The sequence below is a fragment of the Trachypithecus francoisi genome, unplaced genomic scaffold (genome assembly GCF_009764315.1).
Source record: "Trachypithecus francoisi isolate TF-2019V2 unplaced genomic scaffold, Tfra_2.0 Lachesis_group0, whole genome shotgun sequence".
In the NCBI taxonomy this organism is placed as follows: Eukaryota; Metazoa; Chordata; class Mammalia; order Primates; family Cercopithecidae; genus Trachypithecus; species Trachypithecus francoisi.
Genome location: NW_022681453.1, coordinates 191,420,071 through 191,445,755, shown reverse-complemented (window position 1 = coordinate 191,445,755; position 25,685 = coordinate 191,420,071). Strand labels below are relative to the sequence as shown.

Genomic DNA, 25,685 nt, shown 5'->3' with positions numbered 1-25,685 from the left:
AGAACTTGCCTCTAGGTTTGGTGTTCCTTGCTTGTGCCTGGATCTCCCAGCTTCCTTCATTTCTGGATCCTGCAGTGTTTGAAAGCTGCAGGTGCTTTGCTGTCTCCCAGGGCAATAGTGAAGTTGTGAGATGAGGTTGAGGAATGAGGTGGGAGCAGGTGTGGATAGTTCACACTACTCTGGAGGAGATGTTTGTGAGTCCACTCCACCTTTGGAGTCAGACAGCTTGGTTCAGCTATCAGATCCGCTGACTATGTAACTTTGAGCATTTATTTAACCTCAAGGTCTTTATCATAAGAGGGCATTATAAAGATTTGTAACAATTCACAAGAAACCTTTTGGCCCAAAGTAGGTGCCCAGTAAATGAGTGATGTTATTAAGAGCCCAGGTGCCAGTGGATAGTGACATTAGCAATATCTGGAAGGCAGCAGCATTAGTCAAATAAATGATGTGTTCATTGTTATTTGAAGGGTACATAATGTTCTGTTTGTTTAAAATGGATTTGTGAGGGATGGGTGTGAAGGATGGCTTGAGGCCAGGAGTTCGCAACTAATCTGAGCAACATAGCAAGACCTCATCGCTACAAAAAATAATAATTAAAAAAAGCTGGGTGTGGTGGCACCACCTGTAGTCCTGGATACTCAAAAGGCAGAGATGAGAGGATTGCTTGAGCCCAAGAGTTTGAGGCTGCAGTGAGCGATGATCACACCATTGCATTTCAGCCTGGGTGACAGAGCGAGTCCCTGTGTCAGAAAATAGGACTTGTGGGGATGGAAAACGGGGTGGAGCTGCGAGATAGGTAGTCAGAAGTTGAACCTCCAAACGCTGGCTGAATGAGGCAGCAGAGCATCTCTGAGGAGGTTGGGCCTTTGCAGAGAGAGCCCGGGGTGGGATGCTGGAGGAATGTTTGACACAGTCTGAGTGGCCTCTACACAGGCACTTTCATCAGCAGTCATTCCTCATCTGTCTGTAGGCGAGAATCAATAACAAGAAGAAGGTGACAAATCATTCATTGCCTGGAGACTGGCTGTAAATCCAGTGCCTGTTATTTTCTTTCTAATCATTTTAACAAAACTTATGTGTGAGTCCTTTCCCTGCAACACAGAACCTCATCCCTGGACTTTGAAAGGCCTTTGGAAAGATCTGAAATTACCTTTTGTATTATTCAAAGTTGTTATCTCTGGGGAGTTCAAGGTCTACCTTCCTCTGTTGTGCTTAAGTTAAATCAGCATTCATAATGTCATTGTTTTCTTTTTTACAGTCTGTTTCATGATACTCATAAATTTTAGAGAAATCTGTCTGAAGGATCTGCATATGCCTCTATGTGTTTCTGGGGGGTGTGTACTTTTATACATCTTAGCCCTGACTTGCTGTTATACAAACTCACTCTTAATACCGTACCTCCCTCCCCTTTCTCTCCCCCACAGAAACACAAATACACTGATTTATGTATAGAGTCCTGAAAGTCAGAAGGACATTAAAAACCATGTATTCCACCCAGCTTACTTGGTAGCCAAGGAAACAGACGCCTAGGGAGAGGAGGTGATCCTCCTACCCCCTTGTAGGGAGCACCAGATCTAGGCCCTGGGTGTCCTGCTTCAGGTTCAGAGCTCGTCCCCAGAGCAGGAGCTGCAGGGCCTGCTCTCCGAGCTGCCTGCACTTCTACAGATGGATGTCAGGTGCCTCCTAAGCTGGAATACCTGGAAATGGGTAAAAATAGTTGAACAAGTGAGTACAGTTGGTGAAAAGTAAAGTCCTTTTAGATAGCTTTGGAATGATTAGAGAAGGGACTTGGGGACCCCTCCAACAGTGGTCTGCATAGAAGATCTTTTGTAAGCACTGATTTATTTTTCTGCTGAGGGGCCAGCCTCAGGCAGAATTGGGAAATAGGCAGCTTGATACGATGCAGTGATTTTCTAATCCCTCCCCATCTCCCTTTTAAAACTATAGGACTCTTCCTTCGAATAGAAGCATGAGAGGAAGCCCAGTGTGTAAAACCGATCCACGTGGTTGAAGCGGGGGTAGGAAGCCCAGGTTCTGCTCACTTGACTCTCACATTCTTTCCTTGCACTTCATCTTCCACCTCCACCCTCCGCTTCTCACAGGGCTCCTCTGGAGGTGCAGCCCTCGAGCTAGGTTTGGAAACCACCATTGCCGTGAAAAGCCAGTGTTTTGGATTCAGGCAACCCTGTGTTAGTCACTGTGGGCAAACCGCGTCACCACTGAGCCTGACTTTCTACATGTCAATTGAGGATTAAGTCTCAAAGATGTTTGCATGTAAATCTTAATATATAGTATAACTGGGCCTTAGCAGATACTCTGTAAACATTGATTCCTATCTCTCTTTTCTTCTTCTCCCTTCCCTTTTGCCCCCAGATGGCCTCTCCCTCTTCAGCAGCCCTGAGACCTAGCATTCTTCAGACATGCTCAGCTCTCCAGGAAAACTATGAGTCACTTATATTCCAGTGCCAGGTCAGGTCAGCCTGTCTTGCCCAAGAGCGTTTGCATTGGCAGTTCAGATTCTAGCAAAAAAAGCTCAATTCCTGCCTCTCGGATATTCAGTTAGGTGAGAGCTGGCTCCAACAATTGACATTCAAGGGAACTGTATTGAGGGACCTTGTAATCATTCATTGATTAAGACCAGCAGTTGGCCTTCTATCTCCAACTGAACACTGGTCTAGGTACGTATATAACAATATAGTATATATATTCCTTAAAATCTTCATATTCTGCACAATTGCATTCTGAAAACAAGCATGACTTACAGGAAAAGCAGGGTTATGAGCGTATCACCCCAAACCTATTTGACTTTGTAAGCAGGACATTAACAAAAGCAAAAGAACCACGAAAAGATAAAGAAATACTACTCTAAAAAGGACTTTACCTTTAAAAATGGTTGAAGATGGCTTGATGAATTGCAAGGAAGAGATTAAGTTGTTGAATTCTAGAGACAAGGATACAGTGAAGTAAGATTGTAGGCAACAATACAAAAAGAAACGCCACATGATTTCTGAACCAAGAACCACATGTCCGTCTGAGCTGAGGACTCTGTGACTTGCTGTGTTCTGTGTTTGAGTACATTTTTTTAGCTGCTAATTCTTGATTGTACAAAATATTAGCATTCTAGGAAAATTGCATGTGAAAGCAATACAACTTTTAATTGTGCTGACGTCATTTTCCTGTTTGCCAGTCCTGTACAAGCAGTTCATGTTACCGTGACATATGCTGTAGCAGGTTGGACTGTTTCTAATCTCAGTGGCCTAAACCCCAGACACACAGCACACGGGGATGCGGGTGAATAAGGCTCCATTCCTGTCTTCAGAACACTCATGGTCTGGTGTGAGACATGAGAATGAGCTCAGATAGCTGTAGTACAAATGCTGTACGAAGGGGGATAGGAAATAATGTGTATGATTGTGGAGGGTGAGGAGGCAAAAGCTTTTAGGTGGGTAGAATTGGCAGGATTTCAGCAGGTAAGGAGGAGGAAGGGTAACACAGAAGAGGACAAGTAGAGGCTTGGGGACTGGAAAGCACTGGACATATTTGGGGGACTAGCATATTGTGGGGGATCCATTTGGGGGTTGGAGACAATCAGAACATAGGGGAGCGGTTAAGACAGGGACGAAGATGGAGGTTGGCCTCAGGGTGTGGGAGGGCTTGGCTACGGAGATGGGGGCACCGGCACCGTGCAAGGATTTTGAGCAGGTGAGTGATGTCATTAGAGCCCATCTTTCAAGAAGCTCCGTCTGGCAGCCTATGCTGGATGCGCTGGTGGGAGCCGAGTGTAGTTCGGAGGTATTGCAGTTAGTTGTCCCTGTGAGAGCTGTGAGGACCCTGGCTGGACTGTTACAGTGACACACAGTGGCGTGGGGTATGCAGGGAGCACACTACACCACAAACATTTTAGGGAGAGAATCTGAAATATTTGTCAACTGAATGATGGTGCAGGGCTCTGGTGGTACCTGTTTAATGATGACAGATTTACTGCTTGCAGTGATGCTAGCTGTCATCATTGAGTCCTGTAAAAGACGATATAAAGCATGTCTGTTTTTTCCCTTCCTTTCTCTCTCTCTTCTTTCCCTTCTTCCTTCCCTCCTTCCCTCTCTCCTATCTACCAGATGCTTTGTGGTAATTTTTCATTCAAAGTGTTTTCTGTCCCTTACAAAGCTGACAGAGTTGTCAAGAGGTTTCACCCACTCAACCCACATTACTTGACACACAGTTACTTGCATTACAAAGCACTGCATGAGGAGCTCTTGGTAATAAAGGGGTGATTCAAACACAGATCCTCCCCTCCAAAGTCACATCTGTGCTGTTGAATGTTGAACCACATGACTACATTACTTATTAAAAACTGAAATTAAAAGAAAAGGAGGGAGGTGGTAGAATATATAGAAAAAATATTGGAATATTTATTTTTAAAAGTCAGATGCCCAAATAACAGGATAAAGAAGAGTGTTACTCATTAACCTACAGAAGTGTGAACAGAATGTGATTTTAAAAATGCAATTACATTTTCTCAGTATTGCAAAGTTCCAGAAACTGTACTTGGAGCTTTATGTAACTGTTTCAATCAAGTGTCACAAGAACCTTGTGAGAAAGATTGATATTACCCCAATTTTTTTTTTTTTTAATGAAGAAACTGAAGTTTCAGAAAGTCAAGTAACTTATCCAAATGTCACACAGCTAATAAATCATGAAGCTAAGGTCCACATTCAAGCTTGCCTGTATCCTAAATTCATAATCTTTCTATCACGTCATCCACATCATCTCTTCTGGCATCCTTCTTTTCTGTCTTCCTTGTTCACCTCAAAGCTGTGAATCTTATCAACGACAGATGTGACATCCCATCATGACAGCAGAATTGCTGCAAACAGCATGTGGGCATTTGAAATTCACCAGCAAGAAGCACTGTGTTCTGACTCACTTTGAAAGCATACCAGTAAAATCGGGTATTAATTTAAAAAATGTATGTTCAACCTCAGGCCTTACTTTTTGGGTTGGAGCCAGTCCAATAACTAAAGAAAAATTAGGAAGGCATGACCTCTAGTGGAAAGACTGAAAACTTCATATGATTTTACTGGCGAGTTTCTCCTCAAACCACCTCTTTTTAGACTGGAATTATGGAATTTTTCATCACTATCTTAAAAATGGGATTTTTGCATCTCACAATCGTAGCACACCTGAGTCCTTTAATAACCTTTTTCAAGTCGGCACCATCTTTAAAAAAAAAAAAAATTGTCCTCTAGTCTTTTTGCTACTTCACTATAAAACCCAAACTGGACTTTTGGAAGGGACACAGTATAAATACAGGTGTCTGTATTTAATCTATCGTCTCTAAATTCAACTCTGGGACAATTGATAGCTTTGGAAATTGTACACCTCTATTCAAACTGTGTGATCTTTGGTTTTGAGAGCTGAGCTGTAATTGTGCCCATCACTGCAGGTTTATTGCTTGGCTGCCAAGTCAGCTCGACACTTGATACTCACTGACCCACATATGTGCTCCCATGCAAAGTGTGGTGTGAGTGCCAGTTGTCCTTAAGGATTCGGCTGGTGATGCAATCACTTTGTCTATGCTTGAGGTTGAATAGAGGACAAAAATCCGTCCCTATCTGATGGGTAGAGGGAGATAACAGGCCCTGAAAAAATAGCAGAAATCTAGCACAGATGCATCCTTTTCTTTCAAAGTAAATGAATACCTGGGTGGTTAGAGATGAATGAATTCCCTGGTGGTACAGAATGAGACCTGCCACATCCCTCCTGAATCTCAATCACTACCATGTTTCCAAAAGCCCGCCAAAGGTGTCTTTCCTGATTCGACAAGTAGCCAATCTCAGCTCTTCAAGATCTTAGAGAATGACTGAGACAGTAAATTCCTTCCTCTAACTTGACAGCTTTGCCTTGACTGATTTCTTGCAGTTAAACTTTCTACTTTGAAATTGAGAGAGAGGCAGTCTCAATTTTTAAAAGCATTTCAACATTGCGAGTTTTAAACACGTCTCCTTGGAGATGATGCCTCCGTCCTTGTGGGGTGAGACATGGGAACCTGCATTTTTAACAAGCCTCGCGGTTTGAGAGCCATATATGAAGTAGAAAGTTGTGGATTGAGAATCAAGGACTTTGGGTTCTATTTCTAGCACCTGTGCCAGGTGCAGTGCTGTGTCACCTTTGCTTTTTGGGCCTTAGCAACCTCATATGTACCATGGCAGTTGGAATAAATAACCTTGAAAGTCAGTTCTGGCTCCATTTCTCCCTTAGTAGCCATCATTTGGTTAATAATTTCTGGCTAGAATACTTGAATGCCACTATTCATCCACCGACTTGCTCCATTTTTAGATGGTTGGGGGAAAGTAGATGAAAAAAGCCAGCTCTCAAAATATGACTTTCCCATGTCAGCATTACGAGACTCATCTTTGACTTTGTCTAAGACTTTTTTTATTGAGCAGGCATGGATTTAAAAACACTGCAGCTTTGCCCTCTTAAATGATCTACCCGTGCTTTTTTTTTTTTTTTTGAGACGGAGTCTGGCTCTGCCGCCCAGGCTGTGCAGTGGCCGGATCTTAGCTCACTGCAAGCTCCGCCTCCCGGGTTCACGCCATTCTCCTGCCTCAGCCTCCCAAGTAGCTGGGACTACAGGCGCCCGCCACCTCGCCCGGCTAATTTTTTTGTATATTTTAGTAGAGACGGGGTTTCACCGTGTTAGCCAGGATGGTCTCGATCTCCTGACCTCGTGATCCGCCCGTCTCGGCCTCCCAAAGTGCTGGGATTACAGGCTTGAGCCCCCGCGCCCGGCCTAACCGTGCTTTTAAACTGCAAATTTCAACTTCTGCAGAGGGCTTTGGCTGGTTATTTTAAGTCTTGACTTCTTTTGGTCTGAACATTTTCAAGCTCAAACAATAAAGTATGTTTTTACCCACATACTGAAAGCAGTGATCAGGTGGGCAATTCTGTCTGCGTAGATTCAGCTCTTTATTAGTCTGTTAGCCTGTCAGTATTTTTTTTTATGTCTGTTCTCCTTGGAAAAACTCATTTGATCCCTTAGTCCTTTCTTAAATTAGTGATAGGTTTAGTCGTACTAATCTGAACTTCTGGATGTATCGAATATTCCAGCTTTACATGATGGAAATACTTCTAAGACTTAATAACATACTCATTTTCCAAAATAGCATGTTTTTAGGATATTACTGATTTGTGATTTGAAAACTAGATTGAGGAAATTCTTATTTGAAATAACATTTACTTACTTAAATGAGGGCAAAAACAATAGAAGCAGGGGGTCATTGTGAATAAGCCGTGTGGAAAATTGATTAATAGCTATTAAGCACTTGGCTATCGACACTTAAAGACAAGTTATTTTTCAGGAAGGATGTGTGTTTATTTTGCTGGCATAGGTAAGGAAAGAAGGGAATCTTATCAGTAACCCAGGCAGTCTGGCTCTAACTGTCATAGATTCCTCCCAATAGAGCATGCTGTACAGTTGGAGTCCTTTCTCCCACCTTGCAACAAATTGACAACTTGATGGGGAAAAAAATGATCACTCGATCTTTCCTTCAACAGAATTGTGTGTGGTCAGATGAGTTTTAGTCTGGTTTAGGCCAAAGAACTAGGTGGATACTCTGTGTACTCATCCTGACTCGCTACTTAGGGCCAGGAGTCTCAGCTTCCACATCCCTGCAGTGAGAATTCTGGAGCTCCTCTTCAAGTAATTATAGGGAACAAATGGGAAAATGATTGTGGCTATTCTCTGGAAACTGCAAAGCATCATACAATATATGTATTGTTTATTTTGACTTGGTTGAAGACAGGTTAAAACATTTTCTTTTTATTAATCATCTGAGCTCCTAAAGTCTTCAATGTATTTATTCACTTGTAGTCATAATGAAACAGTCTAGAAGGAAGAGTAGTGTCTTAACCTCATAACATCAAAGGCTGTTTCTTCTGACTTCTTTTTCTTTATTCCTGGCAGCTGAAGCTTTATTCACTAAAGAAAAAAAAAATTAGCTGCAGTAAGTGCAAGCGGACCACTCTGCCTTGCAAAAAGCTCTTGAATATGCGTTGGGAACCCGTTGTCAGCCATGTTGCTTGCCAAGACAAAGCATCTTTGAGTCTTGGCTCAACCTGGATGATCCCTTCAGCTCCTAAATTATCAGGAGGATTTTTTCAGGGGAACTAAACGGAAAAGTCACTGGGTGGAACCTCAAAGTAAATAGGCCTGGGACTGATGCTTTTAACGTAGGCTTATCACATTTTAGCCCATTGGTGAGCTTGTTTTCCTGAAGATTTTACTCTAGGATTGTAAGACGTCGGAGCCCAGCTAGAAACTCTTAAGAAATGAGTAGAGTGTGGATGCCATCTCCTGGCAGTTTTTGGGAATGGCTTAGTAAGGAATCCATTGATTTATAGGTTCTCCACTAACACATCAAGGGAAAAAATACATGGTTTTAATCTTTTTAGAAATCAGGTATTAGACTTTGATCGTAGATCACACTATAGTTATATAGTAACTTTTGTCCTGCTTCCCTGATGAGGTTGTTGACTAAAAATTGGTGCTTTGGAGAATGTCCTAGAGCTAAATTATCCTCAAAGAACAAGAGGAGACGTGTCTGTGTAGTTACAGTACAGTTTATTAACAAGCCACTAGCTTCTCCTTCATCTCTTCTGAGCATGTGATATGATTCCCTTGCTTGCAGATATAGAGGCTCTGGAGCCTTTCATCATGTCTCACAATAGCAGTGTTGTCAGTCTAAGTATATCACCTGATGGTTTCATCCTCTATAAAGATAGACTTTATTGGCCAGGTGCGGTGGCTCACACCTGTAATCCCAGCACTTTGGGAGGCCGAGGCAGCGGATCACGAGGTCAGGAGATTGAGACCATCCTGGCTAACACGGTGAAACCCCGTCTCTACTAATAATACAAACAATTAGCTGGGCGTGGTGGCGGGTGCCTGTAGTCCCAGCTACTCGGGAGGCTGAGGCAGGAGAATGGTGGGAACCCGGGAGGCAGAGCTTGCAGTGAGCCGAGATCACGCCACTGCACTCCAGCCTGAGCGACAGAGCGAGACTCTGTCTCAAAAAAAAAAAAAAAAAAAAGAGTTTATTTTAGTAAACTATGTAATTAGGCTACACCATCTGTTTATTGATTCAGCTTACTCTGCTGAACTTCTCTTGTGTTAGAGTGGGAGATATACAAGTCATCAGAGGGACACTGACAGGTAAACACATAATTGATAATTAGTGTAAGCACTACACTAAAAAAAAGTATGGGCCGGGCATGGTGGCTCATGCCTGTAATCCCAGCAGTTTGGGAGGCCGAGGTGGGCGGATTATTTGAGGTCAGGAGGTGGGCGGATTATTTGAGGTCAGGAGTTTGAGACCAGCCTGATCAACATGGTGAAACCCTGTCTCTACTAAAAATACAAAAATTAGCCGGATGTGGTGGCACACGTCTGTAGTCCCAGCTACTTGGGGGACTGAGGCAGGAGAATTGCTTGAACCTGGGAATCAGAGGTTTCAGTGAGCCAAGATCGTGCCACTGCACTCCAGCCTGGGCAACAGAGTGAGACTCCATCTCCTAAATAATAATAATAATAACAATAAAGAAAAAAAAAAACCAACACACACAAAAGAAAGTATGGGCAAAAGGTGATTGAACAAAGAGACTAAACATATCATTTAGAATTATTTCTGTACAATTTAGAGGAATAGAGACAGAATAATCGTCAACAGAGGCTGAAAGAGAAATGTCGTTTTGGTCTTTAAATTTGGCTTGAGGCTTTTATGTATGAGTAAGGTGAGTCTGTTTGAACAAAACTCCACTCCAAAGGTTGGTTCCTGGAGTGAGTTCTTTTTTTTAATTCACCTTCCCCAACCTTAATCCCCATTGTTCTCTTTGGAATTTAAGGGAAAAAATGCCTGTATCTGAAGAATATATGGATTTTCACCTCTCCAAAGCTTTCCAGAGGTCTTAAAAATATCCCTTGGGAAGTGAGGAGAATTGAGATAACAACAAAGCAAGAAATAATAGGGAAGATGCTAGCTGTAAATGCACAGAAAAGCAAGCTTGCTGCTCTGAGAAGGCTAATGAACTATTTTTGAGAATTGTTCTCAGATCTAGTTTTATAAGACGTGTAATGAATCTATAACTGGTTGTGGGAAGGAGCAAGTGATCCCTTATCATCAGCTTCGGCTTCCAGGCTCATGGCCAGTTGTCCATATGAAATATAATTTCATCAAGAATTATTAACAGACATGAGCCTGTCTGTCCCTGATTTACACCCCCCACCCACTACAGTTCCAGAAACAGGAATTACTTTGCTGTGGTAGTTCACTTGGGAGGTGACACAAAGAAACAGGAGTGAGGGAACAGAGCCATTGAGACAGAAGGGAGAAAAGCCAATAAAGGCTCTGTCTATTCCTAAGCAATGGAATGGGTTAGTCTGAGAGGTTGTGTAACACCCAGTGTAGAATCGCCCACTGGGAAGAGTCTGGGGAAGCCAGGGCATTTATCCACTGATTCTGCCCCATTGGTTGACAGTTGCTCCAACAGTGTCGGTTCTCTTGCATTAACTCCCCTGCACTCCTGGCAGTGGCTGGAGAGAGGTTGTTGCCCTTAGGCAAAGGGGCAGAGTCACTGGCACTTGAGGAGACGGGCTGGGAACATCTGGGGGACTGCCTGTCACAGCTGCAAGTGGACCCAGGGATGGGCTGGGGACACAGGGCAGGATATCAACAAAGTCACATGCATGTGTACGTGCGCACACACACAAGCGTACTCCTATATTAGGAACAATGGAAATTCAAGTGAGGTCTGTAATAACAAGGAACTGTTATTCATTTTGTTTAGATATGAGAGTGGTGGTTATACTTAAAAAGTCTCTTTTAGACAAATGTCTTTGTCTATAACTGGTTGTGGGAAGGAGCAAGTAATCCCTTATCATCAGCTTCGGCTTCCAGGCTCATGGCCAGTTGTCCATGTGAAATATAATTTCATCAAGAATTATTAACAGACATGAGCCTGTCTGTCCCTGATTTACACCCCCCACCCACTACAGTTTCTGGGTTGTTTATGGGTAAAGTGTTGTTTATGGGTAAAATTATAGGTTGTCTGAGATTTACCTTAACATACTAGGCCAAAAAAATGGAATAAATGAAATAAGAATGGCAAACATAATTGTTGAAGTTAGATGATGGATATGTGGGAATTTATTATACTATTATACCTACTAGTGTATATGTTTGAAAATTTCTAAGTTTACAAAGTTAGTAAACTTCTCTAAAGTAAGACAGGGTCTTCTTTGACTTGCCAATGATAGTTTGTAAGTCCTTTGGAGGAGGCTTCTTTCTATAAATTGGGATCATTTTTAAGCTAATTTAGCAGATTCGAATGTGTATTGTAGATCACCGATTCAGAGTCTCTTTTACATGGATAGTGACACGTTTTTTTAGGGTGCTGGTCACAAGGAGCATTATCCCTTATCACAGTTTGATGGATACCAGTTTTTGTTTTTAGAGAAGACACAGAATTCTTTGTTTGTTTCTCCATATCTCAGGGTGCCTGATAAGAGTTTTGTACAGAGACAAAATGTGACTGTGATAGATACTGCTGTGTCTGTAAAGGGAAAAGACTTTCTTGCTTCAGAGTTCAATAAAAGTTCCTGACCTTGTGGTTAGTATGTTTTTGGCAATCAGGTTCCTGGCTACCTCCACCTGCCTCCTCAACCTAGTAGTAGAAACTTAGGGGGTACGACCTTCAAATTAAGGCTCTGATGTTGGGTTAAAATAACCTCTTAGACTACACATCTGAATATGTGGGAATGTTTTCAGAGTTTGTCCTGGGAGCCTGAAAGAATTTCAAGGATGCCGTTGTGATTAAAACACTTGTGGAATGTTCTTTGAAAGTTGCCCAAGAGCTAAGTATGCAACACATACACACTTGCACACATGTGCACGCACATAGCTGTGTGTCTCAGCACTAAGTATCTTTTTATAATGTTATTTATAATCATCTCTTTCCGATGATCCTTGACCCATTTGCTCGTATACTTTATTCCCCAGAGATGACTAAAGTCAGTTTTTAATCTGCTCTAGAAATCTGTTTACTCCAAAATAGAATTTGTTCCATTTTTGGATGGAGAAATAAATTTCTACTTACTGTTTCCTATACTGTTTATGTGGCAGTTCTAAAGGCCCAAGGTATTACATTGTTTATTCTCTCCTAGGAAAGCCTGTTTAATACAAGAAAGCAGCATAGAATCAACTTGAATTTAGATCCCAGGTCAGCTATCATGGACATAAACAATTTATTTGACTGCTATTTTTCTTAATTTTCTTATCTGTAAAATGGGGACACTAGGCTGGGCATGGTGGCTCACGCCTGTAATCCCAGCACTTTGGGAAGCCTAGGCAGGTGGATCACGAGGTCAAAAGATCCAGACCATCCTGGCCAATGTGGTGAAACCCCGTCTCTACTAAAAATACAAAAATTAGCCAGACGTGGTGGTGCACACCTGTAGTCCCAGCTACTTGGGAGGCTGAGACAGGAGAATCGCTTGAACCCGGGAGATGGAGGTTGCAGTGAGCCGAGATTGCGCCACTGCACTCCAGCTGGTGACAGAGCGAGACTCCGTCTCATAAAAAGAGGGAGTGGGGGGACACTATTGCCCACTTGAAAGGGCCAAGAAGATTGAGCAAGATGATACAGGTAAAGCATTCAACCTGTGCCTTAGTGCATGGTAGTGGCATGAATGTTTGTGCCCTTCTCAGAGAGTCCTTGTCATGAGATGTATGTACTTCAAACGTGTACTATAAATTCAGCTCTTCTTTTGCTGTTATGTGTGTCATTGCTAGTGCTAGTTATCTCTTTGTAAAGTTGGTGAAGTTGACTGGAGGATGTGACAGCAGCAGGGCTGCAGGTTACAAATGACATAGAGTAGGCCAGATGAGAAGGAAGGGCAGCATCCAGCCTTTAGGCATAATGCTCAGAGTATGGTCTTCTTACAGCCACTGTGACTGGGCCCACACTGGATGGTCATAGGTGGCTCTGGAAGTCTATGTTATAGTTGTCTGTCTTAAGTAGTAGGTTCTTGGGATGGGCAGCCACCTCGGAAGACATCTATACTGAGACTCCATCCCTGCTGAAGATTCTGATTGATCCTCTCTTGGGATAGGAAAGGTACTGCCTCTACAGGCAGCATTGCTAGAAAATTCTGCCTGATGGATGAGTATACAACATGACACTGAAAACGTTTCTATGTGTTCTACTCAGCGAAACCATATAGGTAAATTCCGTTTCTTCTTTACTAGCACAACTTATCAGATATTTGAAGATGGCTCTCATGGCCTTTTTGAATTTTCTGTTTTTCAGGCTAAACAATTTTCACTCCTCCTCTTAGGCATTTTGGCTAGGACCTTATTCGTTTCCTTCAGTGCTGTTATCTCAGTTTCTAATCACATGTTGATTCGTGTGTAATTATCTGATTAGTGTGGGAGCTGTTCATGCTGCATATCACAGATTCCCAGTTCTCCCAGCAGGTGGTAGAATTGTGCTTTCTTTCATGGGTGTGGATGGGACCGTGTGACTAGTTTGACCAGTGATTTGTGTATGAAAATGATGTACGTCATTTCCATGCCAGAGCATTTAACTGCCAAAAAGAGAACCTCCAGAGCCTTCCAGTAGAGTGACTGTGAAGATCTTTCTAGACATGGCTTGCTCTACCCATCTGGGTCCTCGATTAAGGAAAGAAAAGCACCCCCAATCCCTTCCACCCCACGCACCCTTGAGGGTCGTCAAGTGTGAATGAAAAATAAAACTTGGTTGTTTCGAGTCATTGAGATATTAGCTTTGTTACTCAGCATAACTTCACCTATCCTGATTGATACAATTAACACTTGGCTTTCTCACTAAATAATCAGCGTTATGCAGTGGGGGTGGTGTGTTTCTCTTCACCTTTGTCTCTTTAGTGTCTAGCACAGTACTGGCTCATCGGAGACGCTCATACTTACTGCATGAATAAGTAAAATCTGAGGTTTGAATCCTATCTGTCTTTGTTGCAATTTCTTGGACTTGGCCTACTTCGTTATTTTTCTTCTAAAATGTAGACTTTCCCCCTTCTCCTCCCCAATTAAACACAGCTTTCCAGTTTCAGAGTAATTAAGATGTTTACATATACGGAGTAATTTGAGATGTTTACGTATACATCTCAAAGTGAGAAAGGAATGGAAACCGGACCCAGCTGGGTCCCGGGCAAAGGATCAGTGATGGGGTACACTTGACTTCGTTCCAAATATCTCCATCACAAGCTTATGGGTTCTTGTGAAGAGCAGGAGAGCATGAACGTGGTCATCCCTGGTATATTTCTGTATCCTTATGTAGCTGTTTGACACCATATTGGCATTACTCTTGCTTTTCACTTTTTTTCTTTTTGGCTTTTCAAGAATGAGCCTTCTCAAGTGAACACCCTTCTTATAAAATGTCAATCTGTAACTTTTGTACCCTATTGTGACTTTGGGAAGCTGCTAGGTAGGGCTAATAAGACTCTCTTTTGAGTCTTGCCAGTAAGTTCTGAATGGCAAAAACCATGAGTTCTTAAACTATCCTAAGTACTGAAAAGAAAGAAAGGTCAGGACTTAGTTGATGGGAAAATACATGTTGATAATATATTGGTATGTGTATGCATGTGCCAGCAAACCCTGTTCACTGATCACCAACTAAGCACAAAACCACACACTAAGTAATTTGTTGTGCGTTTTCTCATTTTGTTCCCATGACCACCCCACAAACTTGTACCAGTTGTTATTCTACAATTTTGTTGAAGGAAACCAAGGTCCACAGTGGTTGATGTTGGCATGAATAAATTGGACTTGAATCTAGGTCTAACTCATGTTCATTCTGTTTAAAATAGCTTGTAAGACTTTGACAAAGCCCACCAATTTTTAAGACCTTCAGTTTTAATTTTTAAGAAGGAAAACAATGGAAGATTAGAGAGGGATTTTTTTCTTCCCGTCTTTTAGATTATTAGTAAACACTTTTATACTCATATGCCGACAGGATTTCATATTATATTGTGCAGCAAATTCCATAATCCTAGGTTGTGGTTAATGAGGTATTCAAGTTGATTGAAAGAAATGGTACACGCAAAAAGCAGGTGCCTTCTAATCTAAAGTCTACACTAGCAATGCAGCAAAAAAATCTTGACCCCAAGGAGGTTATAGATGTCGTCTAAGTTAGGATCTTTCATTTGCGATGCCTTTTTGTGAGTTACTGTGCCAGATGCTTCACAGCTGACCCTTGAACAACACAGGTTTGAGCTGCACAGGTCCACTTATAGGTGGCTGTTTTTCAATCAAATGCGGATTGAAAATACACTATTTGAAAAGGATATGAAACCCACTTAGAGGACCACCTTGTATAAGCGGATTCCACAAGGTCAGCCATGGGACTTGAGTATGCACACATTTCGGCATATGTCGGCGTCCTGGGACCAAGGGATGATTGTCTATTGTTATCTTGTTTAGGAAGAAAGATACACCATGAACACAGCTCACAATGACAGTAGGTGTCGAAAGTGCTAACTTACCAGTTCAGGTCAAGACCCTCCACTAGGATGAACAGGGTGTTCATTCCATGGGATACCTGGGTGAGAGGACAAGAAAGAGCTAGAATCCAGCCTGTCCTCTGCCTGCCACCCTGTGTGTCGTGCCACACAATGGCATCCACTCAGAGAAAGCAGCCTTGGCTAGCAGCAGTCTTGGTACAGCCGGGGAGCAAATACTTCATTCATTTCCCTTCCTCTAACATGTTTTGTGTGCCTTGCATGTGCTAGAGGCTTTAAATAGATTGTCTTGTTTAATTAAACCTTTGAAATATCTCTGTGGAATCTGCGTTATTTGCTCTTCCAGTTTTATGTGTGGTAGGAAAAGGGAAGAACATATGGGGAAAATGAGCTACATAACTACGATGTGCTTAGACATTTCATTGCAGTCCTGTAAGGGTGGGTTTTTACATGCATTTACTTACTTTTCATCAATTTGTTTGTTTTTTAATAAAGAATTGCTCAGAGAGGTTAATTTGTCAGCCTCACTTAAATAGTAAATGACAAGCCCAGGATCCAAGCCCAAGCCTGTCTTGAGTCCAGTGTTCTTGCATACATATCAGGATCAAAATGGGGAAATACAAAGAAAGATTCCTTTGAGAGACATCTTTTGACTGAGCCCTCTTACTAGATACATATATACACTATTTGAAAAGGATATGAAACCCACTTAGAGGACCACCTTGTATAAGCGGATTCCACAAGGTCAGCCATGGGACTTGAGTATATATATATAGTCTGGTCAGTAGGGCATTGCCATTACCATATGTGAATTAATCAGCTTTCTAAAAAGTAAAATTATATGCAGTTGTCTCAAATTATGCAAAATAAAACAGACTCTTTGACATATAAAACATATTATAATTGTGAGTACTAATAACTCAGAATATTACTGAAAAACTGGAAAGCTCCATTTTTGGCTTCTGTATTTCTAGGGTCTTACAGTCTATTTGGGAATACTAATGGCTCTCTCAAGGGAAGCCAGGCCCCTTCTTCCTTATGATAAGTGTGGATGGTCAGACATGTTCTGCCCGTTGTCCCAGGTCCTGCTAAAGATTTGACCAATAAAAATGCAAAGTTGGCACGTTGCCCTGAGTAATCTGCTGCTTCCCTCTGAAGCCACAGTGCATTGTCATGGGGAGATCAGTACATATGTGCCATTCTGATCTTTGCACAAATGTTGGAATGCAACAATGCTGGTATCTGTCACTAAGGCCAGATGACCCCAAATGAGTGATGTCTCTTCTTGGAACCAGTTTTTCCTTCAGATAGATGATTTCTGGGCATGAACGAGGAAAGGCCTAAAACCTTTTCCAACTGGGGTCATGAAGAATTTCATAGATTAGTGACTTTCTTTTTTTTTTTTTTTTTACAAGACAAACATGGCGGCCGCCCCAAACGACACGCTCCTCTTTATTTTATACAGATTAGTGACTTTCTTAGAAAAAGGTGGCCATGCCCACTTCTCAGATGTTTCTCAGAATGTCAAGTAAGTTTGACGAAAATACTTCCGCCCTGGAAACATAAACCATAATATTTTTATAGGAAGGTTTTATATTGTTTATTGTCAACCAAGGAGACTTATCCTACGGGATGCATCAGAATCAAAGAAGGACTTTGTCAACGTTATCCCACCCTGTACCCTTCCTCCCATTAAAACCCACTGCCGGAATAAGGCACTGTTTGTTACTGGTATGTGCTACATGAGTTGGAGCCAAAAAAGGAAGCTCTTTTATATGAAACAATGAATATTACTGAGATATTCAGGCATATATATATATATATATTTTCAAAAGTGCATAAAAAGATCAAATTTATCTAATTTTGTAACTTGAATTATAAGACATAAAAATTTTACTTTTTATAAATCTTTCTCCCTTCAAATATGTAAGTGTGTGTGTGTTTTAAAGAAATCTATACAAGTACTATTTTGATTTATCTACTTAGTATTTCTTGAACTCTCTGAGTTTTCACAGACTTACTGGAGTGGGGTTGTGAAGACAACAAGAAATGATACTTAGTTTTTGTGCTCTAGTATTAGCAATCTGGCATTATATGTTGGCATGATGAAGGTTTGCAATTTCAATTTAGTGGAATATGATACAGTTTTATTCACTAGAACATAAAGAAGTCAGGGACAGAGTTCCATTTTTCACTTGATATTGTAAAGATAATCAGCAGATAACTGAAAGCATGACATGAAACACATTCCTTAAACTTAGGACCTGAGTATCTATATAAAAGGGTACTATTAAGATATTCCTAAGTAAAAACTCCGAAATATATCAAAACCAAGAAATGGAGAATCACAGGAAAGGAGGTTGGGTGGCAGTTTTACTTAAGAGCAAGCATATGCCAGTGCTTCCATGAGAAGAAGAGACCCACCCAAGGGAATAGCTATCCTCTATCCTTCTTTTTTTGTTTTGCTGCTAACAAGCTCAGTGGTGTATGTGCATCTTCCTTTTGTTCCCATGCCTACCTTTGGATAATCTCACAGCTAAACAGCCAGGGTCACTCGATCTTATCCTCCCATAATTACACAAATAAACCTTGGATCATTGCAGAGATGGCACTTGTTGGAACTGATCCGTACAGCCAAAGCGTACAGTTGAAATTCTTCCCTCCTCTGTCTTTTTCCCTTCCAGCCCTGTGTTTTGGTTGCATGGCAACCCATCTGCCATGATAGCTGATGTCAGCTCATTTTCACTTAAACTTAGCCCAGGAAAGTTTTCAAGGAAGACATTTGGGCTTGTATAACGCGAGTTGTGTTACCATATCGTTTGTAAAATTGCAGACTAATGCGCTCAGGGAGGCTAAATGGAAATGTGGATGTAAGAAGGGATTAGCTTCTGGAACAGTGTGGCCTTAGGGACTTTGTTTCTAACTTCTAGGGGCTTAGTAAATGTGTGTCTGCAGTATTCTTTCTGCTGCTAAAGGGCTTTCTTCACTTTAAAAGGAATAAGAAGTGTTCAAAATTACCCTACCTCCTGAAAATTAGAATTTAGCCAAATACTTGATGTTGACTCCTTTGAATAAAGGATCAACATTTTAACGAGATGCATAAGCATCAGTTGGGAGGAGAGAATATTTTATCATTGGTGGAATTTTCTAGTGTATATATTGACAAGTGAAAACACATTAAAACTTCTTAAATCCAGCAGAGGGCAGAAGGGAGTTTTAGCTGTGGCTTACCCAAGACTCTCAAACAGAATTGTGACAATCCAAGGCAAAATTCAGTGGCACTTTTGTAGACAGATTATCTCTAGGTTGTTAATGCACAAGTTACCCTGATTAGATAGACAAGTCGTAGCTGGTGGGCTCAAAACCAGTTTTCTTCTGTCCAGGACAAAAGGATACATAGGATTTTGAGTTAGTTGTGCCTAAGAGGAGGCAATAGTGTGGTACTCAAGTAACAATATAGCTTTAATAGATTCAGATCTTATTTACTAACCACAACACAGCATTTCACAGTGTTTCTCATGTATATTTATGGTATTCTGAATGCTAGAATGAAAGAATGTTTGAAATAATGAGGAGTAAACTGTTTCATTATCAAATATATCTCACTGAAACTGACTGTTCCGATATGTGAGTTCATAAAATAATGAAAATGATTTTCACAACCTAATCTGAATCTGAGAAATCAATTTTATCCTTTAAAGCAATAACCAAAACTTGGGGTGGTAGTATTTCTTTACCTGGTAAAGACGAGGTTAATATTAAAAGATACTGACATTTGAGAAACGGATCTTTGTCTTGGCATTTATAAGAACGTTCAATCCGGATTAAGTTTGGCTTAAAAAGAAAACATTTTCCATGCTGAAGACGGTTTTTGCTTGGGTAGTAGGTAGTATCTTCTGTTTTGCTTGGATAGTATTTAGTATGCTGGGTTTCTCAGGAAGCAGCCTCTGAAGTGGAGTTAGGATGTTTATGAAGCAGCACCCTTGGGATGTACACCTGTCGAAGTGGGGAAGGAAGCAGGTTCAAGTAGGAGAAGCTGAGCTTCCCTGCAGGCGCATCATTCGCCACAGCCAACCCCACTGGGAACTCAGTTTGAATGGCCCTTCAGAGTATCCTGAGCTGGGACACTCCCACGCCAGTCATTTACTGGATGTGCACCTGCAACCCCCATCCCAGCCCACAGGACCTGACCTGGTGAAGACGGCCTTCTGCAGCTGAGACAATGCTTAAGGGATAGCCTTTAAGCAGCTGGGATAAGTCCTTTATTGAAGAGGGACCAGGATGCCATATCACAGTGCAGATAATGTGAGAAACAGCCAAGAAGTCAGGTTTGCTGGATGTTCTTTCTGATGAATTGTTGACACTGTAATGTTGGCTAACGTACGGTTTTAAAAAGAAAATGATAACGTGCCATATTTCTGTGTGTAAGGAAATGGTACGAAATAAAAGACTTTTTCATGGTTCATGTGGTTTGGAAAATAGGATTTTAAAGAGTGAAAAAGAGCACAATTTAACAAATGAGCATTACATTTTAAAGTATAATTGTCTTAGTTCATTCACGCTGTTATATCAAAGTACCTGGACTGAGTAGCTTATAAACAACAAGGATTTATTTCTCACCATTCTGGAGGTCAAGAAAGCCAAGATCAAGGCGCCTGCCGATTCATTGTCTGGTGAGGGACGGCTTCCTGGTTCATAGATGGCTGTCTTCTCGCTGTGTCCTCACATGGCAGAAGGGGTGAGGAAGCGCGCTGAGGTTTCTTTTATAACAGTACCAATCCCACCCGTGAGGGCTCCACTCTCACGCCTAATCACCTACCAGAGGCCCCAGCTCCTAACACTATCACATTGAAAGTTGGGATTTCAACATGTGAGTGGGGGGCACAAACATTCAGAGTATAACGATAATAGTAACAAAACACATGCATATGGTTTATTTGATTTGAGATTGTCCTAGGAAGAGCAAACTATGAATTACAATGAATAACGGAATAGGATAATCATTTGTGGTAGGTCTTTCTGATCTTTGGGGAAACGCTGTTAAATAAATCACAGGATGGGCCGGGCGCGGTGGCTCAAGCCTGTAATCCCAGCACTTTGGGAGGCCGAGACGGGCGGATCACGAGGTCAGGAGATCGAGACCATCCTGGCTAACACGGTGAAACCCCGTCTCTACTAAAAAATACAAAAAACTAGCCGGGCGAGGTGGCGGGCGCCTGTAGTCCCAGCTACTCGGGAGGCTGAGGCAGGAGAATGGCGGGAACCCGGGAGGCGGAGCTTGCAGTGAGCTGAGATCCGGCCACTGCACTCCAGCCTGGGCGGCAGAGCGAGACTCCGTCTCAAAAAAAAAAAAAATAAATAAATAAATAAATCACAGGATGATGCTGGTAGTTTGTCAGAGAATCAAGCATAAGCTCATATATAATGAAGGAGGGAAAACGTATATGTTGTTTATGGAGCAATCATTTAAGTCTAGCCTTTAAGTATTTATGTTAATTCTATCTATTAATGCTATCCACCTATTAATTTCATGCATTTGTTCCCTTATCATTTAGTCATAGCCTCAATTATGTTCCTACTGCATGCGTGGAGTCTTCTGTGCCTGCTTAATACATGAGACATGGTTCTCAAAAGGACTCAGTCTCATCAAAAATCACGTTCGTTAATATCACCGCCAATTTAATCAGAAACGTATACAATTCGGGAAGATGTCACGCTCATGGTGCGGAGTTTTCTAAATTTAATTTTCTCTTAGAAGTTTCAATTTTATCATTGGCAATAAATATTGTCAGTAGTTTCCTTGAAGCCAGACTCATTTTGTTCATTTTTGAAGCAAATATCTGCCAAATACCCAAATCTAAATAGCCCATAGTTTTCCATTGTTCTTTAAAGTAAAAATGGTGTTCCATGAACAAAGAAGCTAGTTCAGCTTACAACTCAGTTATGTGAGTGCTTTTCCTGAAAACAGATTTCCTATTTCAGTATAAGGAAGAGAGGTCTTAGGGTTACTTTCATTTCATCACACAGACTATTAGGAAAATAATCTTTCTAATGGCTCAAAGGTTGAGATTCAATAAAATAACTTATTTTTCTTCATCAAGGATTTTCTTAAGTAAAACTGGGTTTTTTAAAAAATTGCTAATGCATGTCAGTGGTAAAGAATCTACTGACTGCTAGTGCAGTTTGGCATCAGTGTCTTGGCTGCTGCTAAAGCACTGGGAATTTTACCCTCCATTGTTTTTGTGCCATTAGTACAATGGCAACACAGTAAAAAAGTCAAACAAGACTGGGCATGGTGGCTCATGCCTGTAATCCCAGCACTTGGGGAAGACGAGGTGGGAGAATTGCTTGAGACCAGGAATTTGAGACCAGCCTGGGCAACATAGCAAGACCCTGTCTCTTAAAAAAAAAAAAAAAGTCAAACAATGTGTTAGTATTATTATAAAGAGAGTTATGAACTCATTACCCCTGAAAGTGTCTCCAGCCCACACTGAGAACCGCTGGTACAACGAAAAGTCAAGTGCGAAGAGCCTGGGGAAGGAAAACTGCTTTGGCAAGAGATAAAAAAGGCCGAACCTCCTATGATGGCAGGAGAGATGGAGAACAGGGAAGGAGGTGAGAAACCCTGGCAGAGGTTTCATGGAAAAGATTTGGCAGTAGAAGGGCAGCAAAGAGTTGAAATGTACTGAGGTTTTCAGTCTGCACAACTGAGTGGATGGCAGTTCCATTAACTGAGATGATGACTGGGGGAAGAAGGGCCCTGGTTTATTATTGAAAATGATACTGCTTTTCACTGAGAGAGAAAAATCTATCATCATTCTCCCATTTGGAAAAGGGTGGATTCTAGCACTAGTGTAAAAGTACTGTTGACCAGATCTGTGCAGCAGCCTGAGATCTGATTTTGTACTGATAATGAATTTTGGTTCTTGGAACCTCAGAACATTCTGTATTCATGCATAAGACTCTTATGTCTGTGCTTCCTATAATAGTGTTTTTTTTTTTCTTTTTTATTTCTAGGAATGGTGCAAAAGCTGGACCAAAAGCTTCCAGTGGCTAATGAATACCTGTTGCTCTCTGGAGGTGTCCGGGAAGGCGTGGTGGACCTGGACTTAGACGAGCTTAATGTCTATGCCCGGGGGACTGACTATGATATGGACTTTACCCTCTTGGTGCCAGCCCTCAAGCTGCATGACCGTAATCAGCCTGTGACACTCGACATGCGCCACTCAGCCTTGTGCCACTCTTGGCTGAGCCTTCGGCTCTTTGATGAGGGGACAATCAGTAAATGGAAAGACTGCTGCACCATTGTAGATCACATCAATGGTGCCACCAACTACTTCTTCTCACCTACCAAAGTGGCTGACTGGTTCTATGATTCTATCAGCATTGTCCTATCAGAAATACAGAAGAAACCCCAGCGAGGGATGCCAAAGGTGGAAAAGGTAGAAAAAAATGGGACCATCATCTCCATCATTCTGGGTGTAGGGAGTAGCCGCATGTTGTACGATATTGTCCCTGTGGTGTCTTTCAAAGGTTGGCCTGCAGTGGCCCAGAGCTGGCTCATGGAGAACCACTTTTGGGATGGGAAGATTACTGAGGAAGAGGTCATCAGTGGATTTTACTTGGTGCCTGCTTGCTCCTACAAGGGTAAGAAGGACAATGAATGGCGGCTGTCCTTTGCCAGGAGCGAGGTGCAGTTGAAGAAGTGCATCTCCAGCAGCCTCATGCAGGCCTATCAGGCCTGCAAAGCCATCATCATTAAACTGCTGTCCCGGCCCAAGGCTATTAGCCCCTATCACCTGCGGAGCATGATGCTCTGGGCCTGCGACAGACTTCCTGCCAACTACTTGGCGCAAGAAGACTATGCAGCCCACTTTTTGCTGGGCCTCATCGATGACCTGCAACACTGTCTGGTCAACAAGATGTGCCCCAATTATTTCATCCCTCAGTGCAACATGCTGGAACACCTGTCTGAGGAGACAGTCATGCTTCACGCCCGGAAGCTGTCCTCTGTGCGCTCAGACCCGGCAGAGCACTTGCGCACTGCCATTGAGCATGTCAAGGCAGCCAACCGGCTGACACTGGAGCTCCAGAGGCGAGGTAGCACCACCAGCATCCCCTCCCCACAGTCCGATGGAGGGGACCCCAACCAGCCTGATGACCGTTTGGCAAAAAAACTGCAGCAGCTAGTGACTGAGAACCCGGGAAAGTCAATCTCCGTCTTTATCAATCCTGACGATGTCACAAGGCCCCATTTCAGAATTGATGACAAATTTTTCTGAGTGTTAGCTGACTTTTTTTTTTTCCTGGTTCTTGAACTCTGATAATGTGTCGTGTTGGTTTATGATGCTATCTTTCTGTTTTTTACATATCCAGCCTAGATTGGATTTGTTAAGAACAAATTTTCAGTTTCCTGGTTCTGCAGGATGGTGCAGGCTCTGAAACAGTATATTACTATTTCATATTCTGCCTCTGATTTCATTGTTTACTTTTTGTAGTTATTGTCATGCTCTTTAGTTGGTGGGAGTTTTTTTTCTTTTTCAGGAGATCTTGAGCCATAGATGAAAATGCCCATGAGTCCTCTTGCTTTTTCGTTTCGTGCTTGGTGCGAATTTGTTCATGGGTATGAGGAGACAAATCTCTTTCTGACGCTTAACGATTCTGTCGTATTATTTTTATTATTTTGCTTTTGTCTTTTTTTCTTGCGAGCTTTCACCACTACTGATATTTGAGAATCATATGAACCTGGGAACTACCTGGCGTGTTAGCTGGATTGATTTATTTTGACAAGTGACCAGAGTAGCTTCCCCGTTTTCCACCAAACAATGGAAACTTTGAAAGTGGTAATACTACAAATTGTGTTTTGGAGCAACTACATTGAATGTAATTGTCCTCAAATCAGAGAACACGGAGTGGTTGGAAGGGTGTGTTTGAGTTTTCCAAACAGAATTACGGTTTCCAAATGTTAGTTTTAGCATATGTCATTATTCGAAGCCTTATTTAAATCCTGTTAAAGAACATACCATTATAATTATTATTTGCACTCATCTTTGCCATTGTCAGAACTGCAAAGTGTGTTCCAATATAAATTAGCAACCACTCTTGAAATTCTGTCATTTTTTCATTTTGCCCGTTTCTCTCGATCAGTGGAATGCTTCTTTGCATTTGCTTCGTTCTCCTTCAATAGTGGGGCCCAGTTTTACCCTCTTTGATATTCCTGATTCCTGTCTCACTGAGAGAAGTTTTTAAAGCTTTAGACATGTTGACTCCATCTAAAGCTGGGGAAAATACATACTTGATAAAGTAGGTGTCTTTGTATTGATTCCTTCTGGGGTTGTCGAGGTAAGCTTTTTTGGTAAAGTCTCTAACGCTTCCTGAGAGTTTTGAGGAAAACTGGCGGGAAGAACTTATAATCCCCAAATAGAAGGTACCACGTTTGTTCAAAAGCAGATATTTTTATAGAGCAGGAACCAGGAAATATCTGTGGGTGCCATCCTTGGTATGGAGGTGTCCTGTCTTCATGAATGAAGTTGCTTGCCTGATTTCGGTGCTGTAAGGCATTGGCTCCCTGTTTTCGTATGGATTCATGGCAAACTGGTGTTTAAGAGGTCAGGAGGCCTGCTGATCTTTCAAAGGACACCCATGATGTCTACTCATGGAAAGGTCAAGCAACGTGTTCATTGTGGTCTTGAATGTCCAAACTCATGGATTGGATTTTGGCCAATTGAAATCAGACATACGCGATCTTGGGTTTTTGCATGGAAATTAATGTAATGCTTATAAATGAAAATGAAAACATTCAACCATCTAAGTCAAACACAAAAATAATAAAAAAGGAAACATACTGGCCTTGAAATTTGGTTGTTGTTGTTAGTTTGTAATCTGGGAATTATTTTCTTATTAGTATTATATTAGTATATTTATATATTAGTATATTTTCTTATTAGTATTATACTAACAGCAGTTTTCAATAAATACAGCCATGGGCTTGCTAGTGTCTTTGAGACGAGTTGTCCATATAGTGAACATCCAGCATTCAGTCTTCCTCGTTCCCCAGTTTTACTACTAGTGTCTATCCTCCACGTGATCCTCGTCCTTCTCAGGAAATGATGTCATCCCCAGCACTGGA

General features: G+C 41.7%; 1 protein-coding gene across 1 annotated transcript in view; it reads left to right on the top strand.

Moving 5' to 3' along the window:
- MB21D2 (Mab-21 domain containing 2) overlaps nucleotides 1-25,412 on the top strand; it is a 128,701-nt gene extending 103,289 nt beyond the window's left edge. The window contains exon 2 of the mRNA XM_033213057.1: nucleotides 22,574-25,412. Within this exon, the coding sequence (XP_033068948.1) occupies nucleotides 22,574-23,838 (1,265 nt within the window). The 3' untranslated portion in view covers nucleotides 23,839-25,412. The remainder of the gene's footprint in view (nucleotides 1-22,573) is intronic.
- The last annotated feature ends 273 nt before the right edge of the window (nucleotides 25,413-25,685 follow it).